This window comes from Cucumis melo, chromosome 11, assembly GCF_025177605.1.
Source record: "Cucumis melo cultivar AY chromosome 11, USDA_Cmelo_AY_1.0, whole genome shotgun sequence".
NCBI classification, from domain to species: Eukaryota; Viridiplantae; Streptophyta; class Magnoliopsida; order Cucurbitales; family Cucurbitaceae; genus Cucumis; species Cucumis melo.
In genome coordinates this window covers 20,941,534-20,966,517 of record NC_066867.1, presented here as the reverse complement: position 1 = coordinate 20,966,517, position 24,984 = coordinate 20,941,534, and the positions used below count along the sequence as shown (strand labels likewise).

At 33.0% G+C, this 24,984-nt stretch overlaps 3 protein-coding genes and 2 long non-coding RNA genes across 8 annotated transcripts; 2 read left to right on the top strand and 3 right to left on the bottom strand.

Moving 5' to 3' along the window:
* Positions 1 to 149: 149 nt before the first annotated feature.
* Positions 150 to 1,589, bottom strand: LOC107992047 (uncharacterized). The gene is made up of 2 exons (XR_007815608.1): positions 879 to 1,589; positions 150 to 760 (listed from the first exon to the last, which is right to left on the bottom strand). It is a non-coding gene; the product is annotated as an uncharacterized LOC107992047 (long non-coding RNA).
* Positions 1,590 to 1,614: 25 nt separating this feature from the next.
* Positions 1,615 to 2,163, top strand: LOC127144030 (uncharacterized). The gene is made up of 2 exons (XR_007815607.1): positions 1,615 to 1,915; positions 1,988 to 2,163. It is a non-coding gene; the product is annotated as an uncharacterized LOC127144030 (long non-coding RNA).
* A 39-nt stretch (positions 2,164 to 2,202) lies between these two features.
* On the bottom strand, positions 2,203 to 3,527 carry LOC103502098 (josephin-like protein). Of its 2 annotated transcripts, none has more exons than XM_017047645.2 (3): positions 3,259 to 3,527; positions 3,043 to 3,177; positions 2,203 to 2,753 (listed from the first exon to the last, which is right to left on the bottom strand). In XM_017047645.2, exons 2-3 carry the CDS (start codon positions 3,127 to 3,129, stop codon positions 2,283 to 2,285), a joined length of 558 nt encoding a protein of 185 aa, XP_016903134.1. In that variant the 5' UTR covers positions 3,130 to 3,177; positions 3,259 to 3,527; the 3' UTR covers positions 2,203 to 2,282. The 2 variants fall into 2 exon arrangements, with proteins under 2 accessions (XP_016903134.1, XP_016903135.1); XM_017047646.2 differs by having other exon boundaries at positions 3,043 to 3,174.
* Positions 3,528 to 6,903: 3,376 nt separating this feature from the next.
* On the top strand, positions 6,904 to 9,015 carry LOC103502034 (50S ribosomal protein L4, chloroplastic). The gene is made up of 2 exons (XM_051079497.1): positions 6,904 to 7,876; positions 8,796 to 9,015. Exons 1-2 carry the CDS (start codon positions 7,024 to 7,026, stop codon positions 8,831 to 8,833), a joined length of 891 nt encoding a protein of 296 aa, XP_050935454.1. The 5' UTR covers positions 6,904 to 7,023; the 3' UTR covers positions 8,834 to 9,015.
* A 12,505-nt stretch (positions 9,016 to 21,520) lies between these two features.
* Positions 21,521 to 24,197, bottom strand: LOC103502037 (transcription factor DIVARICATA). 3 transcript variants are annotated; one of them, XM_051079496.1, is made up of 3 exons: positions 22,851 to 24,054; positions 22,295 to 22,737; positions 21,521 to 22,000 (listed from the first exon to the last, which is right to left on the bottom strand). In XM_051079496.1, the coding sequence occupies exons 1-3, from the start codon at positions 23,273 to 23,275 to the stop codon at positions 21,951 to 21,953; spliced, it is 918 nt and encodes a 305-aa protein (XP_050935453.1). In that variant the 5' UTR covers positions 23,276 to 24,054; the 3' UTR covers positions 21,521 to 21,950. The 3 variants fall into 3 exon arrangements, with proteins under 3 accessions (XP_050935453.1, XP_008464057.2, XP_008464055.2); XM_008465835.3 differs by having other exon boundaries at positions 21,521 to 21,979; XM_008465833.3 differs by lacking the exon at positions 21,521 to 22,000 and having other exon boundaries at positions 22,035 to 22,737; positions 22,851 to 24,197.
* Between the last annotated feature and the right edge of the window lie 787 nt (positions 24,198 to 24,984).

Sequence of the window (24,984 nt, the reverse complement as noted above, 5' to 3'; positions counted from 1 at the left end):
TCAGTATGATAAATTTTTTCGGTTTATTTAAATATTGGTCAAATTTTCAATTTATCTCTAACTAAAAGTCTCGATTACAATTAATTTTCGTCCAATAACAAAAATTTGGTTATATAAACAGAAAATTCAAACGGACCCATCAACAGAAATGTGTAAAATCTACTTCTTAAGTTCTATCATGGAATGAAAATTAATAAAATGACAGAAAGAAAAATAATGGAAAATTGAGAGTGATGGACGAATGGACGTTTTCAAATTCCCCAAAATTTTCATCTAAACAAAGAACATATTGCATCATATATTTCATGATCCACACCAATATGATATCAAACATTAAAACCCACAAAACCCCGACATATATACGCACTTTCAGGAGAAAATCTTAGAAGAATTTGGTGTGAGCTAAGTGGAAGCGTTGATGTACTTGATGCAGTCCTCCACAGCCTCTGTTCTATGCGAATCGACGGTGGCCGGGACCTGGATTGCCTTCGAACTCGCAAGGGGCACGGCCGGAACAGGTTGTTTTTGAAGGGGTCGATTTCTCTTCATAGCCATGAAATGCAAAGCTCGAGTCACTTTATCGGCTAGGTGCTTTAGAAAGCACAGTGGAGAGAATTGCAGTCCTTTAAGGGATTTGGGGGATCGAAATCTACACTTTTGAAAAGTGCTTCTCCCAGTTCTGTTGTTGTTGCTGGAGGAGTTCGGTTTCTTAACCTTCTGCTCCAATGTTGTCGTCGTCATAGCCAATTAGAAGAAAGGTCTGAGCCAAGAGTGAGAGAAAGAATGAGAGAGAGAGAGAGATTAAAATGAAATGGAATACCAAACTGAGGAGAAAGTAAAGAAGGAAAAAGAGAGATTGAAAAATGCAGCCTGCCCACCAAGCGTTCTTAAGCAAACTCTCAACAAGGCTCTGTTTGTTTTTGTGTATTAAATTTCAATGAAGCAACAAACAAGAGTGAGGGTCATTCAATTCAATATAAGGGCTAACACTTTATTAATCAAACGATCTCAACCGTTAAATATTTGATCCAACAGCTAAAGACATGATGAACTTTATGCGGATGTCAAGATAAACAGAGAATATAGAAAGCTTTGCACGCATGAAGTAGGTACTGAAATGGTAGAAATCAACAAATTGGCATCAAATAATAAACAAAACCATAAATATAGCAATAATCATTTCGTCCTCTATTGCATTTTAGTGGACTAAATTGCTGGCAAATGTTGAACTATTGAATATATCTAGTAAGGTAGATTGACTACAAAAAATCACTTTAAATGTGAAAGTTTAGGAGAGAGAATATGCTTAAGAATTCAGACTTTTTATTTTATTTTTGTCTATCTTTTCCGTATTCTTTTTTTTCTTCTTATATTCTTTTTCAGTGAAAACAATTCTCTATAAACATTCACTAGTTTGGAACAGAAGTAATAGTGGAAAGCGACTTATGAATCACAAAGGAAGCAAAGTCAATATTAAATAGGAGGGAGACAGAGAAAAAGAAAATGATGAAAGACTCAAAAGATTCTCGTTTCAAAAAAAAAAAAAAAAAAAAAAAAAAGGAAAAAGGGGGAATTTCTAAAGCTATAATGTTCATTTAAGAAGAAAAAGAGTTTGAGAAGAGAATTATTGGGAAAATACATCTACTTAGTCCGTAAAGTTGTCCTTTTTTTAACAACCCTTTCAGGAAGCATTCTTTGGTGGTGATGCATCATCCTTGTTATTAAAATATATAACATAGGCTTTCATCAGACAAAAAGACTGCGGTTGTGTTCTTAGCAATGATGATAATGGTGTATGGGTGATGATGAGATCAGATAACATAAACTTTTGAGAACTCACAGTAAGAGTTGAAGCAAAGTTAGCTAACCTCTGATGATGGTAGAGCCCTTAGGCCTTGACCAGTAGAGTTTGTTGGTGAGTGCTATGGCTTCTATAATATCTGAATTTTTTTTCAAAATAACAGACAATATTTCTCTGTAACACCAGGCGCCATTTCGTCTAATAGCAGATTGACCAGCAGCTTAGCAAATTCAAAATTCCCTCACGGTACCTGTCTTCAAAACACTCAGGTTCGATTCTAGGCATGAACTGTTTCTTGTTACTTTTCACTTCAAATCATTTCCCTTCTTTATAAACAATATGAAATAACCATAAATATTAAATCGAGTCAAGTAGATTTTGTATGCAAATTGGGCAGCAAATAAACATTCAAAGCAATCCAGCTATATTTCTTATTTTACATTTGATTCCAGCACAAACATGAGTATCCAATGGATAAGATTTAGTTCCTGTCATTCATAACAAGCAAAATTTCCCCGTTGTCATTGATTACATGATCCAAGAATTCTCTTACTTCTTCGGTGTCCTTAAATGGATGAGGAGCAGGCAGATCACTGTCCAAATTATACCATAATCCATCGATCTTTCTTAAAGCAACCCAGTGCCTACTTTTCCAAATGCCACCAAACCTTCTAACTGAGACATTAAGTACAATTCCCATTAGTTTACGAGTATCATCAGGTCCATCCAAATCGATTGTAGAAGCTCCATTCCGATGGTCATGCCACACTACACTCTTCCCTTTCTCTTCCAGAGCTGAAATTAGGACATTTATGTCATAATTTCCGGTTACTGTGTTGTGATGAGGCTTGAAGACAATTGATAATGGCGTCCAAGTTTCTTGGTTTGGCTCATCGCGCACCAGCTTTTCAGCAATTGCATTTAAGTTTGCTCGAGTAAATGCATCCTTTTCCTGTTATAAAAGACATTTATGGTGCAAATAGAAGATATAATGACAAGAAGGCTTTTAAAATACATAAAGAATGCAATAAATCGTGAAACAGTGAGAGGATAAGTTCTAATTCTGAAATCCTATGCACCGTAGTTCTTTCTTAATGATGAGAAACATTATAATTCCGTTAATCAGCATCTTAATTACACACCAAATAATCAATTTCAAGATACAACGACATTTCAATATGAAGCAACAAGAGAACGGTTCGGAAACTTCCACAGTCAAATGGTTGAGGACGAAAAGATACCTGAAATAGGTTATTGAGAGCGTGCAAGAGACACAACTGTAGCTTTTGCCTCTCGTGATAAACTCCGCAATCCTCTCTCACCATCATCTAAGTCTTAGATCTTAAATCCTCAGTACAAAATCTCGAAAATTCCTACTAAGAAGCAAGAACAAGTCTGAATATCTGAATCTAGATTCAGAATTAGAACAGCGGCATTAAACAAGAAAAAAGACAAACCTGAACTCGTTTCAAATGCAAGCCTTCGAGAATAGTCAGAAATGGAAGAGATCTAGCAATTGTATATCACCGCGGAGAGGGCAGACGACGCCGTGAACTTAGGCCAGGAGGGTGGCGACGGATTTCGACTTCGAAGGAATCAGCTCGGACTCTGCGTTTCGGAACTCAGCTGTTCGATAATCGATTCGGCGGGATCTTCTTGATTTTAGGCACTTGTACGGATGGGTCATTCGAAGACTTGATATTCGATATTTAATGTTGTATGTTATATGTTTGATACTCGATTCTTCATACTATAATACTCACTAATCGATATTCAATGCTCAATATTTAGAAAGAATGGTAATATTGTGGTTATTGTTGTTCTTTTCTCTTTCACAAAATCATGTTTTCCAAACTCAATCACTACAATTACAACATTCAAAACTAAGTTAGAGATAATAAAAAAAAAAAGGAATAGAGCACTCCTGAAACAATTTAAATACATGGATTAGTAGAATAGACACACGATTTCTCTTAATATAATCACATATTTGAAAGTGAACAATGGAATTTTCCTTGAGTAAACTACTTCTTTATTCACTTTGAAGTTTGAGACTCCAAACAAGATTACAATTTAAATGTAAATCTCAATAAAATATCAGGATTTTCTCATATCGAATTCAAATTATTTGATACGTTCACACATGATTTTTTGTTCATCAATACCAATTTTGACCTTGATTTTAACCCTGTAATATTTACTTAACAACATTGTGACACATGTCAATCTCATATGATGCATTGGATAACTGTTGCTTCTATTATAATCCTGGCGTCAGGTAGAGATTATTCCCTCTAATTTTACCTTTTCTTTTTTAGAAAATTTTTCTATACTATTGGTTTATCTGAAAATTCTCATTCTAATCAACATCTATTCTAGATATGATGTAAAACAAAAATAAAATAGAATAAAATAAAATAAATGTAGATGTATCTAGATTTATGTCTTAAATGATGAACATAGATTTACTTCTTAAATCTTGAAGCTTGTATTCTTTATGTTTGTGAACATTTTTTTAATAAAATAAAGAGGTATTTTATTCATTGGTCTTGCACTACAAAGATCTATGATTATTTAATGTAACTTAGTTTGAACAATATATGTGCTAAACATATAGTTCAATCATGATCAAGTAATAATCTAAAAAGTTTATAGTATATGGTAAGATTGAGTACCTTATGGTGACAACATTATAGATATGACCCATTTTGTAAATGTTACTAAGTGGTGTAAGTGTATGATTTAAAGTTGTCGTATTATAAACATGCAAGTGAGATAATTCAATTTTTAGTGAGACCTAAGCTAGTATTAATCTTACATAAACAAAAAATGTATATGTATGAGACCAAACCGAACAGTTTTTACCATAAATTTTCACTTTCCATCTCCCCTCACAACACCGTCACGTTCACAGGCACACCAACCCCGCCGCTCCTTCTCTTCCTCTGTCACCGCCGCTCCAATGTTGCATTCGCATCTGGTTCCGATACCAAAACTTCAGGTGCCCTCTAATTCGGTTAAGCTTCATACGCTTCAATTGCCGTCCTCCTCCAGTTTTCTATTCGGTTTCTTGCACTTTCCTTCTCTCGCAGCTTCTTTTAACCCACCCCTTGTCTTAGAGGATTGTTGTTCGTAGCTCCGTCCGAACTAGGTGGTGAGGTAACCAATATAAAGAACGATCATACTGATTTTGTGTTCAACTAGTTGCTACTTACATTGAAAATGGCGACATTGGTATTCTTTTCTTTGCTTTTAGGTACCTCCTTTACAAGAGAAAGTTGCAAACAAGGTGTATTTTGATGTTAGTATTGGTAATCCAGTAGGGAAGCTTGCTGGGAGGATTGTGATTGATGTCCCCAAAACGGCAGAGAATTTCCGTGCTCTTTGCACAGGTATTATATCTAATCTATCATGAGACGACTTTACCTCTTACACATGGAAATTCAAGTCAGCTCTGGATGTTATTAACTTTACTAACCTTATTAGGAGAGAAGGGCTTTGGATTCAAAGGTTCTACACCTTTCATCGTGTAATCAAAGATTTCATGATACAAGGGGGTGAATTTGAGAAGGGAAATGTGGGTTCTCTCTAATGTTTGTCCATATTTACTTTGATTCAAGGCCTTCCAGCCTTCTTTAGACTTGGTATGACTTTGATTAATTCTATGCTTTCCATGAACATTGAAAATGAACTTATCTATATCTTGAAGGCTATGTTGAAGATTTTCTAATGGTCTATTAATTAACTTTGTAAGAATATAGTAAATGACTCCATTCTCTCTAGCTTATTTCTTTTTTGTTGGTGAATCTTCTATTTTATTTACACGGCAGAGAAATTACTTTGTGATTTTTTTCATAGTACTAGATATAACCAAATGTGTTAGGTAATGAATTATAAAGATGCAAGTTTGATTATGAGATGAAATTATAAACAGAGAAATTACTTTGTTAGGTAATGAATTACAAAATTTCAATTATGAGATGAAATTTTTTGCATTTTAATTGTCATGATACAAGTTTGATTTGAATGTATGAATACAATTTGCTTAATATTATTATTGATTTGAGTTCAAAATTTTAGGCTACAAAAATTAAAAAAATAAAATAAAAGTAATAATAGAAGGTATTTTTTTTTCAAAAAAGAATTCAAACTCTCAACAATCTTTTGCATGATAGATGATATTTGAGCGCCGCGAGATGGTCTCTTGATGGGATATCCCAACCAAACTTCCGACGACAGTTTCATCATCAGGAATTTAACTCCAGACACTTTTTTGAACATTTTGGATGATCTCATCGTCGGGAAATGAGTTTTTTCTTGTAGTGATTTTAGGTTAAGAGATCATGTTTCTATGTTCAAATGATAGGTTTTATTCTAGGTTTAGATGAATAGTTAAAGTACATGGAACCAAGGGACGAAGACTTTTCTTGCTAACGAAGGGAATAAGAAAAGTGAAGAAGAACGATGAGTGTTGAGAGTGAATAGAGAACGCAAATGAGAAGAAAACGAAGCAAATGAGGATCGCTCGATTGGGATTCAACCTTATTTATATCACCAACGGTAAAAATGACATTTTACATGTTATTTAGTTTGTCAGTGAATTATTTATAAACGATTGTGTACCTTTTTTTAAGCGATTGCATATTTATGTCTAAACGGTCATGTAATTATGACTAAGCAATTGGACACTAAAACCTAAAGAAGAGTGAAAACTTTCATTTAATTAGAAAAGAAAAATCAATCCCCTCTCACAAAAGTTTTCTTCCGTTCCATGTTGTACTTTGGAAAAAGGCACCCCCAAGCCTCAAGAGGTGATTTTTCCTTTGATGGTGTCTTGTTGATTCATGTAGAGAAGATTGCAGGGGTTCATCGAGGGTAGTGGAAGGGATCATTTACGTGAGAAGAAAAGTCTTCAAAGATCTATCGCTTGTGCATAAAAGAATTCGATTCCATAAATGGCTTAAAAATTCACTACAACTTTGACCTTTGGTACACATAATTCAGTTTACAATTTAATTTCTTTTTTTAAAAATGGAAAAGGATACAAATTACTAAATTTAAAATAAAAATTACTCAATTGTTTTTATCTTTTTTATTTATTTGAAAAAGGGACAAAAATGGTATTTTACTAGTTTGCCACTGATCTCCAGCGGTAGTGGATAACGAGCGACGTCCATTGAGAACGCAACACATCGCCTCGAAGCTCTTCATTCGCACCAACAATGGCGGCCTCCACTTCGCCATCCTCCCTCTCATTCTTCACTTCATCCGTCTTCCTTTCTTCCCCAAAACACCAAAATCCCAACCTCTTCTTCAATTGCAAACCCAATTCTCTTAAACCCCAAACCAAACCCCTATCCATCTCCTCCGAACTCGCTACTCTTCCCGTCCTCTCCTTCACCGGCGAAAAAGTCGGTGAAACCTACCTCGACCTCAAATCCGCTCCGCCGGAAACCGCCCGCGCCGTCGTTCACCGCGCCATTATCACTGATCAACAAAACAAGCGCCGTGGGACTGCCTCGACTCTCACTCGAGCTGAGGTTAGTGGAGGCGGTAAAAAGCCCTACCAGCAGAAGAAAACCGGGAAGGCTCGTCGCGGTTCGATGCGTACTCCTCTCCGGCCAGGTGGAGGGGTGGTCTTCGGGCCGAAACCTAGAGATTGGTCGATTAAGATCAACAGAAAGGAGAAGAGACTGGCGATATCGACGGCCGTGGCTAGTGCGGCGGTTAATACGATAGTGGTGGAGGAATTTGGGGATAAGTTTGAGAAGCCGAAAACTAAAGAATTTATTGCTGCGCTGAAACGTTGGGGAATTGATCCGAAGGAGAAATCGTTGTTCTTAATGACGGAGGTTTCTGATAATGTGCGATTATCTAGCCGTAATATTGGAACGTTGAAGTTGTTGACGCCGAGGACGCTGAATTTGTTTGATATTTTGGATTCCGATAAGTTGGTTTTGACGCCGGCGGCGGTAGATTATCTGAATGAGAGATATGGAATTAATTACGAAGAAGGAATCGAAGAAGAAGAAGAAGAAGAAGAAGAAGAAGAAGAAGAAGAAGAAGAAGAAGAAGGTTGATTTTCTTGCCTTTCTCCAATTCAATTATTCAATTAAGAAATGATGAACTGCTTTAAGAGCTTGCATCATCGTTCCATACTTGAACTTTGTTTAATTCAACATTCAAATCATATTACAGTGTCATCTTCTTCTTGAATTCTTGATTTCGTCAATACCCTTTTATGATGGGTTGCCTTAGAATTATACTATGGATTCTGGTTTTGGTTCTGTTTCTCTTAAAATTTGCATTGTCATTCTGTAAAATCCATTTTTGTTCAGATTTCTTACATTCTTTGTCTTGTTTCATTTCTGTTTGAATTATTAGAGGAGTATTGAAGTGGAAAAGCTAATTCAGGATGGATATTTGCCTTTCTTCACCATAAAACCTTTGCTTTTTTAACATTTCTCTTTCTTGCTGCTACTTCCCTTTTTTCACATAAAACGCAGCACAGAAATTGTATCCCAGTTCGTTAATCATTTGGTTTATACTTTCTGAATATCAAGTATATGAAGGTTACTTTCATCAGTTTATCTGTTTAGTTGTCTAGATTGTAGGAGTGTTAATTTTTCCATTAACGTCTTCTCGTTTGTCTTTCCACTATTTCACATTTAAATGGAAGGTATCTGGATGAACTTTCGCATTTGTGATAAATAAGAGAATCTTGTGGCAAGCTTTTTTTTCTGCTGTTTTATTGGGAATGTGGCTCGAGAGGAACAGTAGAAGTGTGGGAGGTGGTGAGGTTTAACACATCAGTACGCTGATCTTTAGTCGAACTTTTAACAATTTTTGTCTTTGCATAATTCTTTTGGATTGGAATCCATTCTCGAAGCTCGGTTTTTTACACCAAAAAACAAAACACACACACTGAAGTTAGTTAACAGAGAGAGAGAGAGATTGTAGTTCTTCCATTAACATCTTCTTCATTTTGTGACAGGGGTGGAGGCAGGTGAGGATTCGGATGCAGCAGAATGATTCTGCCATGTCCAAATTATGGTAGAAGCTTTTGGAGTATGTTAACTTTCAGGCTTTGATCGGATTTTTTTCTCTTTTGTTCTTGTACACACAAAAAGGTATTTTCTTGACCCCTTTTCCTCGATATCCTTAGTGTTGTTAGCAGATGATCTCTTGAAGAATAATCTTTTATTCTTTTGGAACTTGCATTCTGTTATGGCTTCGCTCTACTTTCTTCCCAAGATAGGAGCTTCCGTTATTATTTAACATCTCCAATGGCAGTTTATAACAATGTGGAAATGTTCAGAGAGAAAATGAACTAGTTTTTAGATCATTTTTTGAATCGTTTGGGTTCTTTCTTCTAAGAGTTTAACGTAGAAGAATCTGCATATCATCTCGGTCCCTGCTCAAAATTACACTTCGGGAGTAAATTTAGGGTTTTTTTTTTTGGTAAAGATGTTGAATTAAAGCATGGGCAAGGAGGATCGAACCTCTAACCTTGAAGTCGACTTCAAAAGCTATTTAACCGACCATCAAGGTTGATCTAGTTGTAAAAGAGGAGACATGTATCAATTACTAACTAAGAAGTTGAGTTTAATCTATGGCGGCCACCTATTCCATTAATCGTTTGACACTCAAATGTTGTAGCTGTGAGATTAGTCAAGGTACACGTTAGATAGTCTAAACACTCTCGGATGTCAAAATGAAAGAAATAACTATTTAACTAACTTGCTGGGGGTGCTCATTTAGATCCTCCCCTTTGTTTGGTTTGTGTTTTGAGTTGAAGATGGTGGAGTGAAGGTGGGGATTCGAATTTCAATTTCTAAGGTGGTGATCGAGAATATATGCATGAACAATTTGTGCTCGGGTTGGGGAAGGTCAAAGACTCGTAAGTGCGTGTAAACCATATGTACCACAAGATTGGCAGACCGGAAAGTTAGAGAAAAATATACTTTTAAAAAATAAATAAATAGTTTTAGTTTTATTGTGAGGTAAAAAAATCAAATCATGAATGGTAATTGATATGTTAACCACGGAGGTTATACCTTAGAATAGAGCTGTTTTTGTTGATTTCTAAAATAATGGCAATATTAGGGCACTGAAAACTCTACCCTATCTTTGTCCATTACAGTTTAAATTATTCGAGGCTTGTTATTATTTTCTTAAAAATAGTTTACATTGTGAAAGTTGATATTATATTATAAACAAGTTTAAATTGCCAATTCGGTTTTTATGATGATAAAAAAGTTTTAGATTTTATCTTGAAGGTTTAATCAAAATCATAAGCATAGAATTTTAATTTTCTTCAAATGCCAAATTTATAATTTAACCAATAAAAAAAAATTTAGGGAAACAAAGTTCCCTTTATGCAATTGATCTTACTAGGGAATTAAGGCTCGTTAGAAGGGGTCATCTTTCCCGACTATTAAAATTGATGTTTAAGTCAAAGCGATTTAATGTTAAATGTCTTTTGGATTAAGATGTTTTTCATTCAAATCCTTCTATACTTATTGTATTAGAACGAATAAGGGTTAAATAAAAGAGGGAAAATATGGAAATTCTCTCCTTTAGAACCTCAAATTTTCTATAAAAGTACGTTTCCGATGTTTCATTTCAATATTTCATTAATAATTGTTAAAATAAATATAGTTTAATAGTAATTGGCACAACTTTCTTTCCTATAAGTGGGAGGTGATTTTTCATTGTCATAATTATCGTACTAAAGATTCATTATTGCATAATTTCAAGACCAAAGTGAAGAGCTTCTTTGTTTTTGTCTTGAAAAAATGGCAAAGTTACTTTCTACTATGTTCATTTGGAATACATTCTAATTTAGATACTTTTTGCAAAGAGAAATAAAAATAATAAACATGTTATTTTAAAATTATTTTAAATGAAAATTTTGTTTTGGTGCACAATAATAAAAGTTATTCTATTTTGTCAATATGTTTTAAAATCTATCTCTCTTTCATATGTTTCTTTTCCTAAAAAAATAATAATAATAATCTAATTTTTTAAGTTCTTATTTGTTAGAAAAATAATAACAACACATAGGGAGCATCCAAAATCACTCCTACCTCTACTAACCTTTTCATATGTCTTTATAGGAAAATCTATTTTATTTTCAAAATATTTTTTCCTAAAAGTTATTTCAAGCACCTTGAAAGCACAAACATTTTGTTTTGGCTAGCGACATATCACAATCGTGTGATATGATTTCAACATTTCAATACATGTTGGTCAAGTATATAAACTTTTTAGATGTGTTAAATACAAGTCATACAAAACTTAAGTATGTCTAACATTCACTACTAGAAAAAAGGGTCTATAATGATAGTTAAACGTTGTCATAGTAAGTTGCAGTTATTGTTCTAGTAGTCATAAAATAAATGTCATGAAATTGTCATGAAATGTGTTTTTCATGACAGAAAATAAATGCCATAAAATGTATTATTGATCATAATATGTTCCAATTAATCGAGTAGTCAACAGTTGGGCACGTTCTTCTTTAGATCTCCCACAACTAATAGAACCAACATAAAAAAACTTGTATAGATTCAAAGTTTTCGCTGATTCCATATGTGTGTATAAGTACCTACAAGTGAATTAAAAAGACAATGAAAGAAGAGAAATTTCAAACATATCTACTGAACAGTATCGCTGTAATAACATATCTTACATTATGTACGCATCAAGGCAAGTGGTAGTTATTGGGCGCATAGAAGAGAAATCCTTAAACGACTTGATCATTATGCAACATTTTCTACAAACCCCAAATGCCTCAAATGGTGTGGTGATTTGAATTGCTGACCCCATATGTTTAACTATTCATAGTAAGAATCGTAGGGCAACTAGAGCTGTTTGAATTGGTGTAGGCGTGAATGTAGCCATATCCTTATTAAATCCCCTAGAATCTATCTACCAAAAGTATTACAATTAGGGTTAATATAAATTGTGACATGGATATTGTCGAACGAAAAATGCATTACTTTTATATTGTCAGTAATGACAAGATGTCATGGTCACAATATGTGTAAACCAACTTCCTGAGACATTTTGTAGATCCCTTGCTTTGATGGAATGAGAATTGCACAATCTTCATCCACCACGACATCTACTGCCACTTTAACATTGTCACCTTCTACATTTGAATAAAATATGGTCCTTCATGCGACGACATGATCTTTGGTTTCGAATGCCAACTTACATGGGGTTCCAACCTATTTAGAAGACTTTGTTAAAAATGTATACCTGACACAAGTTTAGTTACACGGGGTTTCAACCTTCATTTTCTCTAACATCACACCTTCCAGCAGCTCCTCATCCTTCGCTATGTTCACCTTTAGGAATCCAAGTCAATGGTAAGGACAATATATACATAGAACATGTAACGTTATGGATTAAGGGTCTCTAGAAAAACATACCTTTATTTCTTCATTCAATCCAACGACATCCTCTACGTTTTTCAGTGATTCTAAATCATTGGATAGATCTTCGAACTCGTTGAGATTTTCAGCCCCTTCGATGGATGATTTTCCTTTAGAACCCATACTCGACTCTTCTTTTAATTCACCTAGGCAATCATCCTTCTTTCATTTTCAACAGTTCGGCCTCCAACTCTTTAATTCTTTTGGCCATTCGATTGCATTCTTTAGAATTGGCCTTCTCATCGTCTTTTTTATTTGTTTTTTGTTGTGTTGCGGTATGGAAGTACTTTTTCTTCGTGACATACTTGCCCACAATGCGGACTATTTCGTGACGATCCTTACCACCCAAAACCCTTGTTAGAATATCCTCATTACGTAAATTAATAGTTGTCTTTTGGGTAGCAACGAGTTCATCCTAAAAAAGTGGAAAGAATGGAAATTAGTAGTTGTGTATAGAAAAAAATTTAGAAAAAATGCAATTACTTACTATAATATTCACAACTTCCTTCGTCTCTTCGTGCGGAATTTGTCTCTTACAATCCATCCGAGCTTGTTTCCAAACTATGGATCGATCAATTTGATTTGATGATGACACTTTCTTATTGTTCAAACACCAAGCCAAAGTTAAAATAATACACAACAATTGCAAGAACTTTACATATATCATAAATGTAAAAATTTGCATCCATTGACAGAAAAGTACCTCTCTCCATATCACAATGAAATGAATTGATATGTATCTCATTTGTAGCAGAAGAGTTTGTAATTAAAATCCCAAAGACAGAATTTCATTTTCATGAGAGTAAAAGAGAAAAATTAATTAAAAATAGTTTATAAACATCCCAATCAGTTTATAAACTCGCAGTTACGTAGCATATGGAAGAAATAAGAAGAAACACAAACTGAGGTAGCCATGTGATGAGAAATAAGTAGAAACAATAGATGCAAAGCAATATTTAATAGCAGGAGAACCCAAAGAACCAGTTTGAAAGGAAAGAAACAGAAATGGATAACACCCATTTTTTATCAATAAAACCTTTCAGAATTAATTACTATATTCAGAATTCAAACATCATATAATCCTACACCATACAAGAAGACATATAGAAAATATAACAAATCAGCATATTCAGAATTAATTACTATATTCAGAATTCAAAAATCAGCATGCAGCTGTGTGCGTGTAAAAACTCCTATAGGCAAATATAACAAATCATAACTTACCAACTTCTCCATAAGATTCGCGTACCCCTTTCTAAAGGTTCGGTGGTTGTACTTATGTTGCTTCCGCTTCTCCTTCCCTTCTTCACTCTTGTTCTTTACATTTGATTATATAAATATAATGAATTAGCAAATGGAGCTTAGAAAATTGCAAATCAAGTTTCAAAAAGGATCAGATCGTCATACTTACTTCGAAGTCTTCCTTCAACTGAGATGCAACAAACTCATTCCAATGTTCTTGGTCTATGAAGGAGTACTCATTTGGCAGGAATTTTAATGCAAGACATATGTTGTTGTCAACCTGTACTTGAATTGACGAAAACATGAGCCAGCATTCTAGATGAGACTCTTCTTTGATCAAGGGTCTACTACAAATTCGGCCTACATAATATTCACATTACATGTTACATATTAATGGAAATGGATATTTTACTAAACTTGAAATGTTGATAGCGATTGTTACCTCGATTAGTTCAAAGATTTTTTGTCCTTTATTTCTTTTGGCACCATAGGCCAATCAGAGTATGTAATCAGAACATAGAACCTTACAGTCGTTCCTATGAAACTCTTCGGTTTCGTTGCATTTTGACCAATTGGTTGACCCAACTCGATGTACTCAATCACTAATCTTTGACCCTCACTCCTAGCACGAGTAATTTTCTTCATTTCAGTTGGACCATGTTTTCTCTTTTGTGTACTGCTTTCCCCTCTTCCGTCCAATGTAGCAATATCATGCGAATCAAACATATCTACAATTCTGGTTTCATACATAAAAGAAGAGACGATTAGTAACAAAACTGATGTAATGGTAAGAAAAAAAGTTTCAAAAGCGCAAAAGGAAGTTCATAATTCAAAACGTCTCAAATGTTGGCTGTGAAATAAGTAACAAATTGTTCTTACACACTTACACAAGAATTAACTCATAGTAACTATAATAGAATACCTAGTACTTTGAATATAGCAAAAGAAAGACTTAATAATGTTCAAAGTTGTAAAAAAAAAAAAACTCTTCAACATGAAATATTATCGCTTTATAACAGTAGTTTCTAAAGTAGCCGTATCTGAAACTAACATTGTTCTGCAAATAAACAACAACGATGACCATGAACATTAAACAAAACCAAAAAAGGACTTAGTATGACTCTAATTACTTTACATTCCTATGAAAGCCAAGTCGTAACCCATGTGCCTTCATAGTCAGATCTAATGTATGTATCCCCACTTTCATCAATGTCGTTTGTTGTATTCCATTTTAAGATTGGGGGATAGTGTGGCAACATATCTCCAAGTTCATCATTAGCACATTTGTACGGAAAGTCTTTTTGTGGTGGCATTACAACAATCGACCATCTTGCATCAACAGGAATTGAGACATAAAAGACTTATTTTCCGTGTGTGGTAATAATGAAGGAATCTGAAGAATGTCCGATTCTACTAAGGTCGACCAACATGAAATGAAGATCGTCTATTCGAACACCAATCTTATTTTCAACTCAATTTCATTTGAAAAGAACAATATTGAACGTATTGTAATTAACTTCCCAAATATCTTGAATCATCCCATAGAAAGACATGTCACCAATGACTGGATTTTTGTCCTTTGCACTGACACCTACATTGTCGTTGCCACTAACATAATCCCACTGTTTTGAATAGTTCGATGGTCATCCCGGGACTTTGTGTGGTAACAAGATCCGTTAATCATATACCCCTCATACGTCATTACACCAGGATTGGGGCCATGTGCAAGTCATCGTATTGTATTCGAGATGACCTTTCATTCGTGTAATTCACTTATCACCTATTAAAAAGAACAATCAGTCGCTAGGACTGGTAACCAATAAGAATAAAACAACAAATCATTTGAAGTAGTCATTCACCTGATCTCGTATCCATGCACCAAATGATCATTTATGTTCAACTTGTAGCCATTGTTCATTTTTTGTTCTTCTTGGGTTTTTCATTTTCAGATGGTTTATATGTCATCTACAAAATAGGTCACAAACAAAAATTATGTGTTGTGAAGGGTAACTTAATAGTGATGTTGTATGATCATAAGAATATGTACTCTATATATGGATGTACTTCTTTAGTGTTCTGTAAAATGTGAAGATGTGCTTGCTTCAATTATTGTATATCGGACTGGACATATGTTCTCGCTAACAATGGTCTATTGTTTTGTTTGTCTTCCCTTGAATTTAGTGACCTAAGACCAATTGGATCTAATTCAAAAAGGAACTCCGAACAGAATTCAACAGCCTTTCTCACATATTTGTGCTTCTGCAATACATCTTTCAAGTCGATTTCTATTACGAACAAAATTTTTCAACGCTTTCATGTGTCGTTCAAATAGGTACATCCACCACAAATATACAAGACCACAAAGCTTTACTTCTCTCACAAAATGAACGATGAGATGAACCATAATTGTGAAAAACGATGGTGGAAAATACTTCTCAAGATTACATAAAGTCATAACTATATTTTCTTGAAATGCATCAAGCTTTGATACTGAGAAACTTTTAGCGCAAATCGCATTGAAGAAAAAACACAGTCTACTTATAGTGTATCTCACATTCTTCGGTAGGACTGAGCATATTGCAATTGTGAGCAATTGTTGCATTAAAACGTGACACTCATGTGATTTAAAGTCTGTAAGTTTTAAGTTATCCAATGAGACAAGACTTCTAATATTTGATGAATTCCGTTTTGAAACTTTAATTTCAGATAAAGTCTTACAAAACTGATACTTCTCTTCTCTTGACAATGTATAACATGCTGCAGGTATGTAAGTTTTATTACCTGTAACCATTGGTGTCAATTCTGGTCTTATTCATCTTCACTAGATCAAGTCTAGTATTCATCCCATCTTAAATGTTTCCTAGCATATCAAGCAATGTTCCTACTATATCCATGTATACATTCTTCTCAATATGCATTATGTCTAGACAATGTCGTACATGCAAGTTTTTCCAATATGGTAGTTCAACTTTCTTTTCAAACAAATCCACAAAAAAGGAGGCAGTGACGATATTCGAAAATCACAATCTCAATTAGAATAATAATAAAAAGATAAAAGAAGAAGTGGTGAAAACTAAGACTTACGAAGGATTTCAGGGAGCGATGAAGTTTGAACGGTTTGGGGGAGCGGCGGCCTTCGAACGGTAAGAGCGACGTTCAAAGGGTAGCAGCGGCGTTGAGGGAGAGGAGACGCGGACGGGGACGTTAAGAGAGCGGCAGCGTTCGAACCTTCACAGTAGTAGCGACCGACGGCGTTCGAAGATGGAGAAGTTAAGGGTAGCAGCAATGGCTAACGACGTTGAGATGGGAACAGGGACAGAGACGTTCACGAGGAGGGATTTCGCGTTTGAAGAAGGAAAGGGGGTGGAGGGTTTTTGGGTGAAGAGATGGGGTTTTGGTCCCTTTTCTTTCTTTTTTTATTTTAAAATAAGTTTTATTTTAATAAATTTGAATTACATAATATTTAATTAATTTTTTAATGTCTTTACATATTATGACAACAAAAAACTATAATAATAAATAACTGTCATGTATTTGTGATTTTCGAAAACACCATTTTTTCCCACAAAAAACGCGCTTTTTGACCTTTGATGACATTTATTTCCTCCTTTCTTTCAATTTGGGATAAAACTGTCATAATAGGTTCCTTTTCTTGTAGTGATTTATTAAAAACACATCGAAATATACTACGTTGCTAAACATTATACATGACAAGCATAATAAATTTTAAGAGAAACATATCAATATATTAACTCATCGACTCTTGAAAGTATAAAAACGATATCTACATTTAATAAGTGTTTCATTCTCTTATTCATATCCTAGAGGTTAACTAAACGGCGAGTTAGAATGCTTGTGTTTCTTTTGTATTTATATCTATGTTTATTATATATAATATGAGAAAATTTATAAGAACGACAAATAACCAACATACTAACACATTTGTATTTCAATTGAGTTATATTTGTTTTAACAACAAAATAAAAGATTACAAACACACTAGTAATTTCTACCTAACTAAATTGGAATAAAAAGCTTTGTTAATAACCTATTTGTAGAAAAATTCGTTTTGCTATATATATTTATATATATAGAGAGAGAGATATGAAACTATAGCATAACATTAAAATTCCCTTGTGGTGTGGATCACCAATCAATTATTTGTAAATCAATCAAAATAGACAAATAATTATTCCATTATGAAGTGATTTAAAATAGTTAAAATATGGGGAAGAATAATTATAATACATCAATGTTATATCATATTCCTTCATCATCATCAAATAGTTAAGTTTGAATAAGTCACCCACTCTTTTTCAAATTGTCAAATTGTTTTATTCTCTTTAACCACTTTTTCTTTCTCTTTTTATTTTCACTAAATTAAATTTAGGTTTAAAATCTATATTAATTAAGTACCCTATAATATTAATCAAATAGTTGTTTTAATTTAATATCTCCTAGAAGTAATAAATTTAGTTTTAAATTTGTTTACTTACTCGTTGAACTTTAACAAATACGGTTTACTTCATTTCGTTTACCATTCCCACTAATTACATTTAATTAGCTCTTAGGGTGAAAAATGTTATTATGATTACAACAAATTTCTTACATGTACATCAATAAACTTATTTGTAATATTTTAACCACTAAGTCGTTATGGAATAAAAGTTGACATTTGATTTTGATTAGGTTTCTTTTTTTTTTTTTTTTTTGTGATATCGAGACTAAATCGTTGGAAAAAAAATCATATTATAGAGACTAAATTATTGCAAATTTAAGTATAGAAGGTATAAACTAGAATTTAAATGTATTAGAACTCTTCTGAAAAGTTTTGAAACGAAAAGTGTTTTTAATTTTAAATGTTATATTTAGTTTCAAACCTTTGGATCGAAAGTTATTTCAACATTTACAAAATATTCATTATTTTTTTTTTTTTTGAAAAAAATCATTTAACTATGGTTCAAAGTCACAAAAGTCACTTAAGACAAAAATCAATATTACATCGTCAAATGATATAACATTAAATCCATCTTCAACTAATCAATTTAATTTTTTTAAGTCAATAAGTGGCTAGCTTAAAATAAAATCAGATAGTCTTGCGAACTAATCCTTGACTGGACTGCATTTAATAATCATTGACGTGACAAATTAATAAAAAAAAAAAAAACCGATGTTGAAGAATGGAATAATCAAAGCAACTAAAAATAATAGAGGGGAAGAAAAAAAACAAAGAGAAAGAGAGAGATGATAATACACGAAAGAGAGAGAGAGAGAGAGAGAGAGGGGTGAGGAAGTAGAACAATTAATTGATATGGAAAAGAATAGAGGGAAAGGGGAATTGGGTCTTCGTGGGTCTCTTTCCCATTTGTTTCCTACTTTCACTTCTCCCACATTCCAACAGTGTTTTAAAGCCCATTGCTCCCTTTTTCTTTCTTCTTCTTCCTCCCCTCCCAAAATTTCTAAATGCCTATTACCTATACCTATACCTATACCAACATTTAAATATTTATAAAATATAAGAAATTTTTAACATTTTATTTCTATATCTTTATATGTTTTTGTAGATAATTTTTTTAATAATTTTATTATGTATATATACATGTATATGTTGTTTGGTATTAAAAGAAATAATAAGAGAAGAACGAATAAGAATATGGTAAGGACCGAAAGGTTGAAGTTGTGATTATGTGTTTGTGGTAGCTACTTAGCTAAGGTTATGACCTCTCTCTCCCCAAAAAGAAAAGAAGAATAAAGTTGAAGGCAAGAGGTTCTTTTAGGGAAGCAAGTTGCATAAAGGAAAAGAAGAAGAAAAAAAGAGTAGCACTTTGAGAAAAGATGGTGGTTTGTTTTTGTCACTTACTCATGAAAAGCTCTATGGGTTGTAATTCTTTGCTTAAGTGGTGGGGGATGAATATACCATTTCTCTCATAGCTTAAAATAAATAAATAAATAAATCAATCAATCAATCAAACAAAATATAAGAAAAGTCACTTTCTTCAATAGTATGAGGAATTTCAATTTCTTTTTCTTTCGTCTTGGACGTTTCAAACATTGCTCTTTACGATGGTAATTGGTGTACAATGTGAAGATTTTTGTTCGGTACATGTGTTGTCATTTTTATATTCAACATGACTATTTAAGGTATTGTTTGATAATTATTCGATCTTTTTTCAAAAGAATTAAGCTTATAAATATTACTTTGATCCATTGCTTTATCTTGTTTTTTAATTAGTAAGTGAAAGCTTAGAAAAATATAGTAACACGAATCATGTATAATTTTAAAATATTAATATCAAGAAACCAAGGCATTTTGGTAATTATTTAGTTTTTTATTTTTATTTTTTTGTTTCAAAAATTATGTTTGTAAATACTCTTTTCATTTCAAAATTCCCTTCTTTTCTTCCCTACTTTCTATCAATATGTTTTAAAACCCAACTTCGAAAGAAATTGAGAAGAAATAAGCTTAGTTTAAAAAAGGAAAACTAAAAACTAAAAACAAAATGATCAAAAGAACGTAAATTTGTTGTAAAAAAGAAATCCTATAGGATGTCTAATGAATACGAATTGGTTATCATAACATGTGTTATAATAGTATGTATTTACGGTGTAAACTATTTTAATGTGAATAAAAAATAATAAATATTGTAAGAAAGTGAGAGATGATGAGTAAAAGAAAATACTAAACATTGTAACAAAGAGAGGCTAATTGAACGGCTTTAAATTTAACTCGATAATTGAGGGAGGGGGGTGTGAAAGTTTATTAAGTAAAGGTTAGAAACTAATCATCTATGATTAGTGTTAGAAATTCAATAGAGCACTTGATTAAGAGTGAAGCTTGTTTTGAATAAGATATATACACATCAAAGAAAATTATTGTTTGAGTCAATGAAATTTTGCCCACTAAAACAGAATCTCAAAGCTTCATATTCTCAAGATATGATTATATTCCATTCTGATTAAGCAAAAAAAAGTTTTTTTTTTTTTTTGGCTAAAATCCCTCTTTATGACTAATGAAAAAAGTTGGATTGTTTTTGTCTCCATGAATGGATTCATAACCCTAACCTAAACTTTCTTACCATACTCTTCTTCTTAACCCTTTAAACTCAATCATATTATCATAACCTTTAATTGGGGTTCTTCCATCGTCCCAATCTCTACCCCTATTTCAATTCTTCGAATTCACAATGTCCTAATCAATGATCAAGCTTGGTAATAACAAATAATTATTATTTAGGGCATGAGATAAAATTATTCTCTAGTAAGATACAATCTAAATAAAATAATAATAAGGATTCTCTTGAGGATGAAGTTTGATAACAAGTGTGTGTGTGTGTGTGTGTGTTGGGGCCACTTATGAGAAAGAGAAAGGGGAAGAGTTTGTGTGGATTTGTAATCAAAATCTAAACCCATAAAGGAAATGATTAAAATAATGTAAAGGTTAATAAGAGAGCTGAATCTTGAGTTTGAAGCAGATTACGAGTTATCTAATCATACTTAGAACGGATCTTCTAGTTTATATAAGAGGATCTATATTTCAAAAGGATTTCGTATTAATGAAAATAATTATAAAAGAAAAGGGAATAAGGTTTGAAGCATATGATGCTTTGTTTGTGTAGTGCATTCATACTCAGCTTTACCCCTAACCTCCTAGAGAGAGATTTTATTCAATGGGATCCCAAATTGAGTGTTCTTATGACTTTTTTTAATAATTGTATTTTTTTTTTTAAGCTCATATTGCAAAAACAACCACTAACTATGATCTTATTGCATTTACATCTTTGCTAAAGAAAAAAATTAAAATAGCGATCTATCGTTATTATAAGTTTAATGGTCTAATTTTAACAAGATTACAAGTATTACGTCCTTTTTTTGTAATTTGTCACAGTGCTTCCAAGTTCAAATTTTTATGATGAAAAATCATAGGAAAATGGAACTCTTCAAGGGGAAAATCAATCAAATCAAATGTTTTGTTTACTGTATTTCACCTGTTATTTTGTCTCTGTCTTTTTGTGTTGGAAAAGAAAGTTCAATCCATAAGTTCTAACAAAAAAAAAACATAATTTAATTATATTATTAAACCCAATGGGCAAAAAAATTGTTTAAAAAACTTGGGCAATTAACAAGAAACTGACAGTTGAATAACAATAATGTTTCAAAAATGCATAGCCAAATAACATGCTTAATAGTAAATTAGACAATGACTCAAGTAAGCATATGATGAGTATTGTCTAAAAAAAAGAAGAAAAAGAAACCCAAAGCTCCCCTTCCTTTCTTTCAAATTGAATGTGAAGTTCCCGATCTTCTCCAGTTTCGGCTTGATGTTCAAGAAGACGAGTTTCCATTTGTCTCATCGATTCATGTCGATTCGAATTTTCGACAAGAATCTTATCAAGCAGAACCAATCTTTGAACATAGCTTCTTCGTTGCACAACATTTTTCATTGACTAAGCAAAGCACATTGCCCATCTCTAAATGCATTGTCTTCCCAACATAGAATCTGCAATTTGCAGAGAAGCCCCTTTTAATGGACTCCAAAGAAAGAAAAAAAAACATTGTGAAAATGAATTCAATTTCAATCATGTCCTCTTCAAGATATGGAGTTGTATTAAAGTATGTGACAATAATATTTAAGATTACAACTATACTCTATGAAAGCTCAAAGAGGTCATATTGGCATTGGCATTGGCATTTCAAAAGGGAAAAGAAAAGGAAGGTTCAATTCAAATTTCAAACTATCCATGGGGAAAGCAATGGCCAGCCTGCATCTGAAAGATCATATTTTGGGGTCCAATGAAGGGTTCATTGACAGAACCTTTTTGTAGGTGGTGCTCAGGTAGCCGAAGCCCGGCGGCATACGAGTTGACACCGAATGCGCCCGGGGACATGAAAATGTTCCCATTGGAATGGTTGAAAACAATGGCTGCTCCATTAGTGTTGTGCTGTTGTTGTTGGTTCCAATTGAAGGCAGCTCTAGGCACGGTTGATGATGGATTCGAGTGGCGTGGGAGCACCGTCGCGTGCTCCGGTGACACCGATTTCTTATTCTCGGGTGATGGACTTCTCGTGTCGTTGAGATTAACGGTTGTTATATCGTGAATGCTCGCTCTCCGCTTATCTTTTCCGCCTGAGAGCTGCCTGATGAAGTACTTTTGAGCGTGGCTAGCTACCTGAGTCGGAGTTCGAGTTACAACAAAATTTCTTGAAATGTTCCTCCAATCCCCTTTCCCATATTTCTTCAACCCCATCAAAAACAACCTGCAAATTTGTTTACCAATTACAAATCAATCAAACTCAACAGAATTCCATTACAAAGATGGTGTTTGTTCCTGAATTGAACATGATTTTCAACAATCAAACCAAACACTTACTTGTGTTCTTCCTCAGTCCATGGAACTCCCTTCTTCCTCTCCTGATCCGCCGACCGTCCCGACGATCGTTTACCGATGAGGCCATACGATTGCTTGAATCCATCGTAGCTATGACTATTGACCCAATCCAATGTAAATTGAGAAGTATCATAGCCAGGAATTGGGATCAAACCAGCTTCAATACTACTAACATCAGCTTCCAAATCCTTATACTGCCGGATCACATCCCCAACCGTCTTACCGGGGATCATCGACGCAACCTTCTGCCACCGATCAGGTGTATCGGTATCAAAAATCGCAAGAGCATTCTCGAACATTTTGTTCTCGGCAACGGTCCATCTCGAAGCCTTACCGTCGCCGGAACTCCAACTCATGCTGGAAACAAGAGAAGAAGGAGAGGAGAGAATTTCCATTTCCCACTTCATGAAGCTGTGTGGGAACAAAATTCAAAGAGATTCAAAGAAGGTATTTGTTCATGGTTTTTTTCTTAAAAAAAAAAAAGAAAAGAAAAACAGAGAGAAGAAGGAAAATGATTTGTGGGAAGGGATTTTTTGTAAATGAAATGTTAAATAGAGAAGAAACAGGAAGAACCCAGAGAGAAAATGCACCAAATGGTGGATATTTCACAATAGGAATTTGACAATAAGGGTGTTAAATCAACAAGCATTTCAATGGAATCAGAATACTCTCTCTCTCTTTTTCTTTCCCTTCTTCACTCTGAGGAATCTACTCTTCAAAAAAGATGAAAAAAGTCGCTGCACCTTTATAAATTCAAACCAACAAAAACAAAAACAAAAAAAAAAAAAGCAGAATAATAATAATAATAATAATAATAATAATAATAATAATAATAAACCCAGAATTGGTATAAACCCTAAGTAATTGAAAAGTTAATCGAGAGAGAAACAGGGGGTGAAATTTTCCGGGAAAACAAGGGAGAAAGAGGGTGAAAATTTTGCGGGAAAAGGGAAATCAAAATCGGGAAAAGGGAAAGAAAGTGTAGAAGTGAGTGAAAAGGGATGGAAGTGGGAAATAGAAGGAAAGCTGAAAAAGGGGAGAATCGGAGTGGGAGAGGACTGAACTCTAAGCTGTGGGATAGAAACAGAGAGAAGAAGAAGAAGAAGAAGAAGAAGAGAAAGGGGAAGAAAAGTAGGAGCTCGAAAAGCGAAGCAGTGGAGCGAGCTTCAAGGAATGAATCTAAGAAACACTGGAAAATAAATAAATAAATAAATAAATAAATAAATAAATAAATCATTATTAATTATTATATTTTCTCTTTTTTTAAAAAAAAAGTAAAAAAAAAAAAAAGAAGAAGTGAAGTGGGAGAGAGGATGAATGAATGTGTTGGATTGTGATTGGTGGGTGTGATTAGTGTGTGGATCCTCCAACTTATGAAAAACTTCCCTCTTTATTTAATTCTCCCCATCTATTCTTTTTTTTTCTTTTGTTGTTCTTAGCAAAATCTTCTATTTATTAAATAAATTTATATTTTCAAAAATATTAAATAATTTCAAATTTTAAATTTTTTTTTAATAGATAACAATTTTTAGAATTATTATTAAATATGTAGTAATATTTTTAAAACATTACAAATATAGCAAAGTCTAATTATAGATTTCTATTATTGATAGATTTTTATGGTTTATCGGTTATAGATCAACATTTACTACATGGATAGATTCGATTTTGACAGATTTTACTATATTTTTATTTTTTTAAAAAAAATGTTGTTATATATTTAATTATTTTGAATATAATTACTACATTTGTAACAATTTCATTTTTCAATGATATATATTTATAACAAATTTATTTAATAACTAACTGTGCATGTTATTGGTAGATTTTAAAATTTTAATATAATTTCGTAATTTTTTTTTAATTTATCATTTTAGATAATTTCACTAGAAAAATCATCTTTTCATTTTACTATTTTAGTATATTTAAAATATCATCAATGATATCTCCTTAATTTACAAATTTATTTGATAAATTAAAGTAGATTTATAATGTTGGTTATATCACTTTTAATTTTATTCTTTTATAATCTCTGTTTTTTTGTATAAATATTGAATTTCATCATTTAAATAACAATAATAATTTTCATATAAAAACAAGATAATATGCCAATATA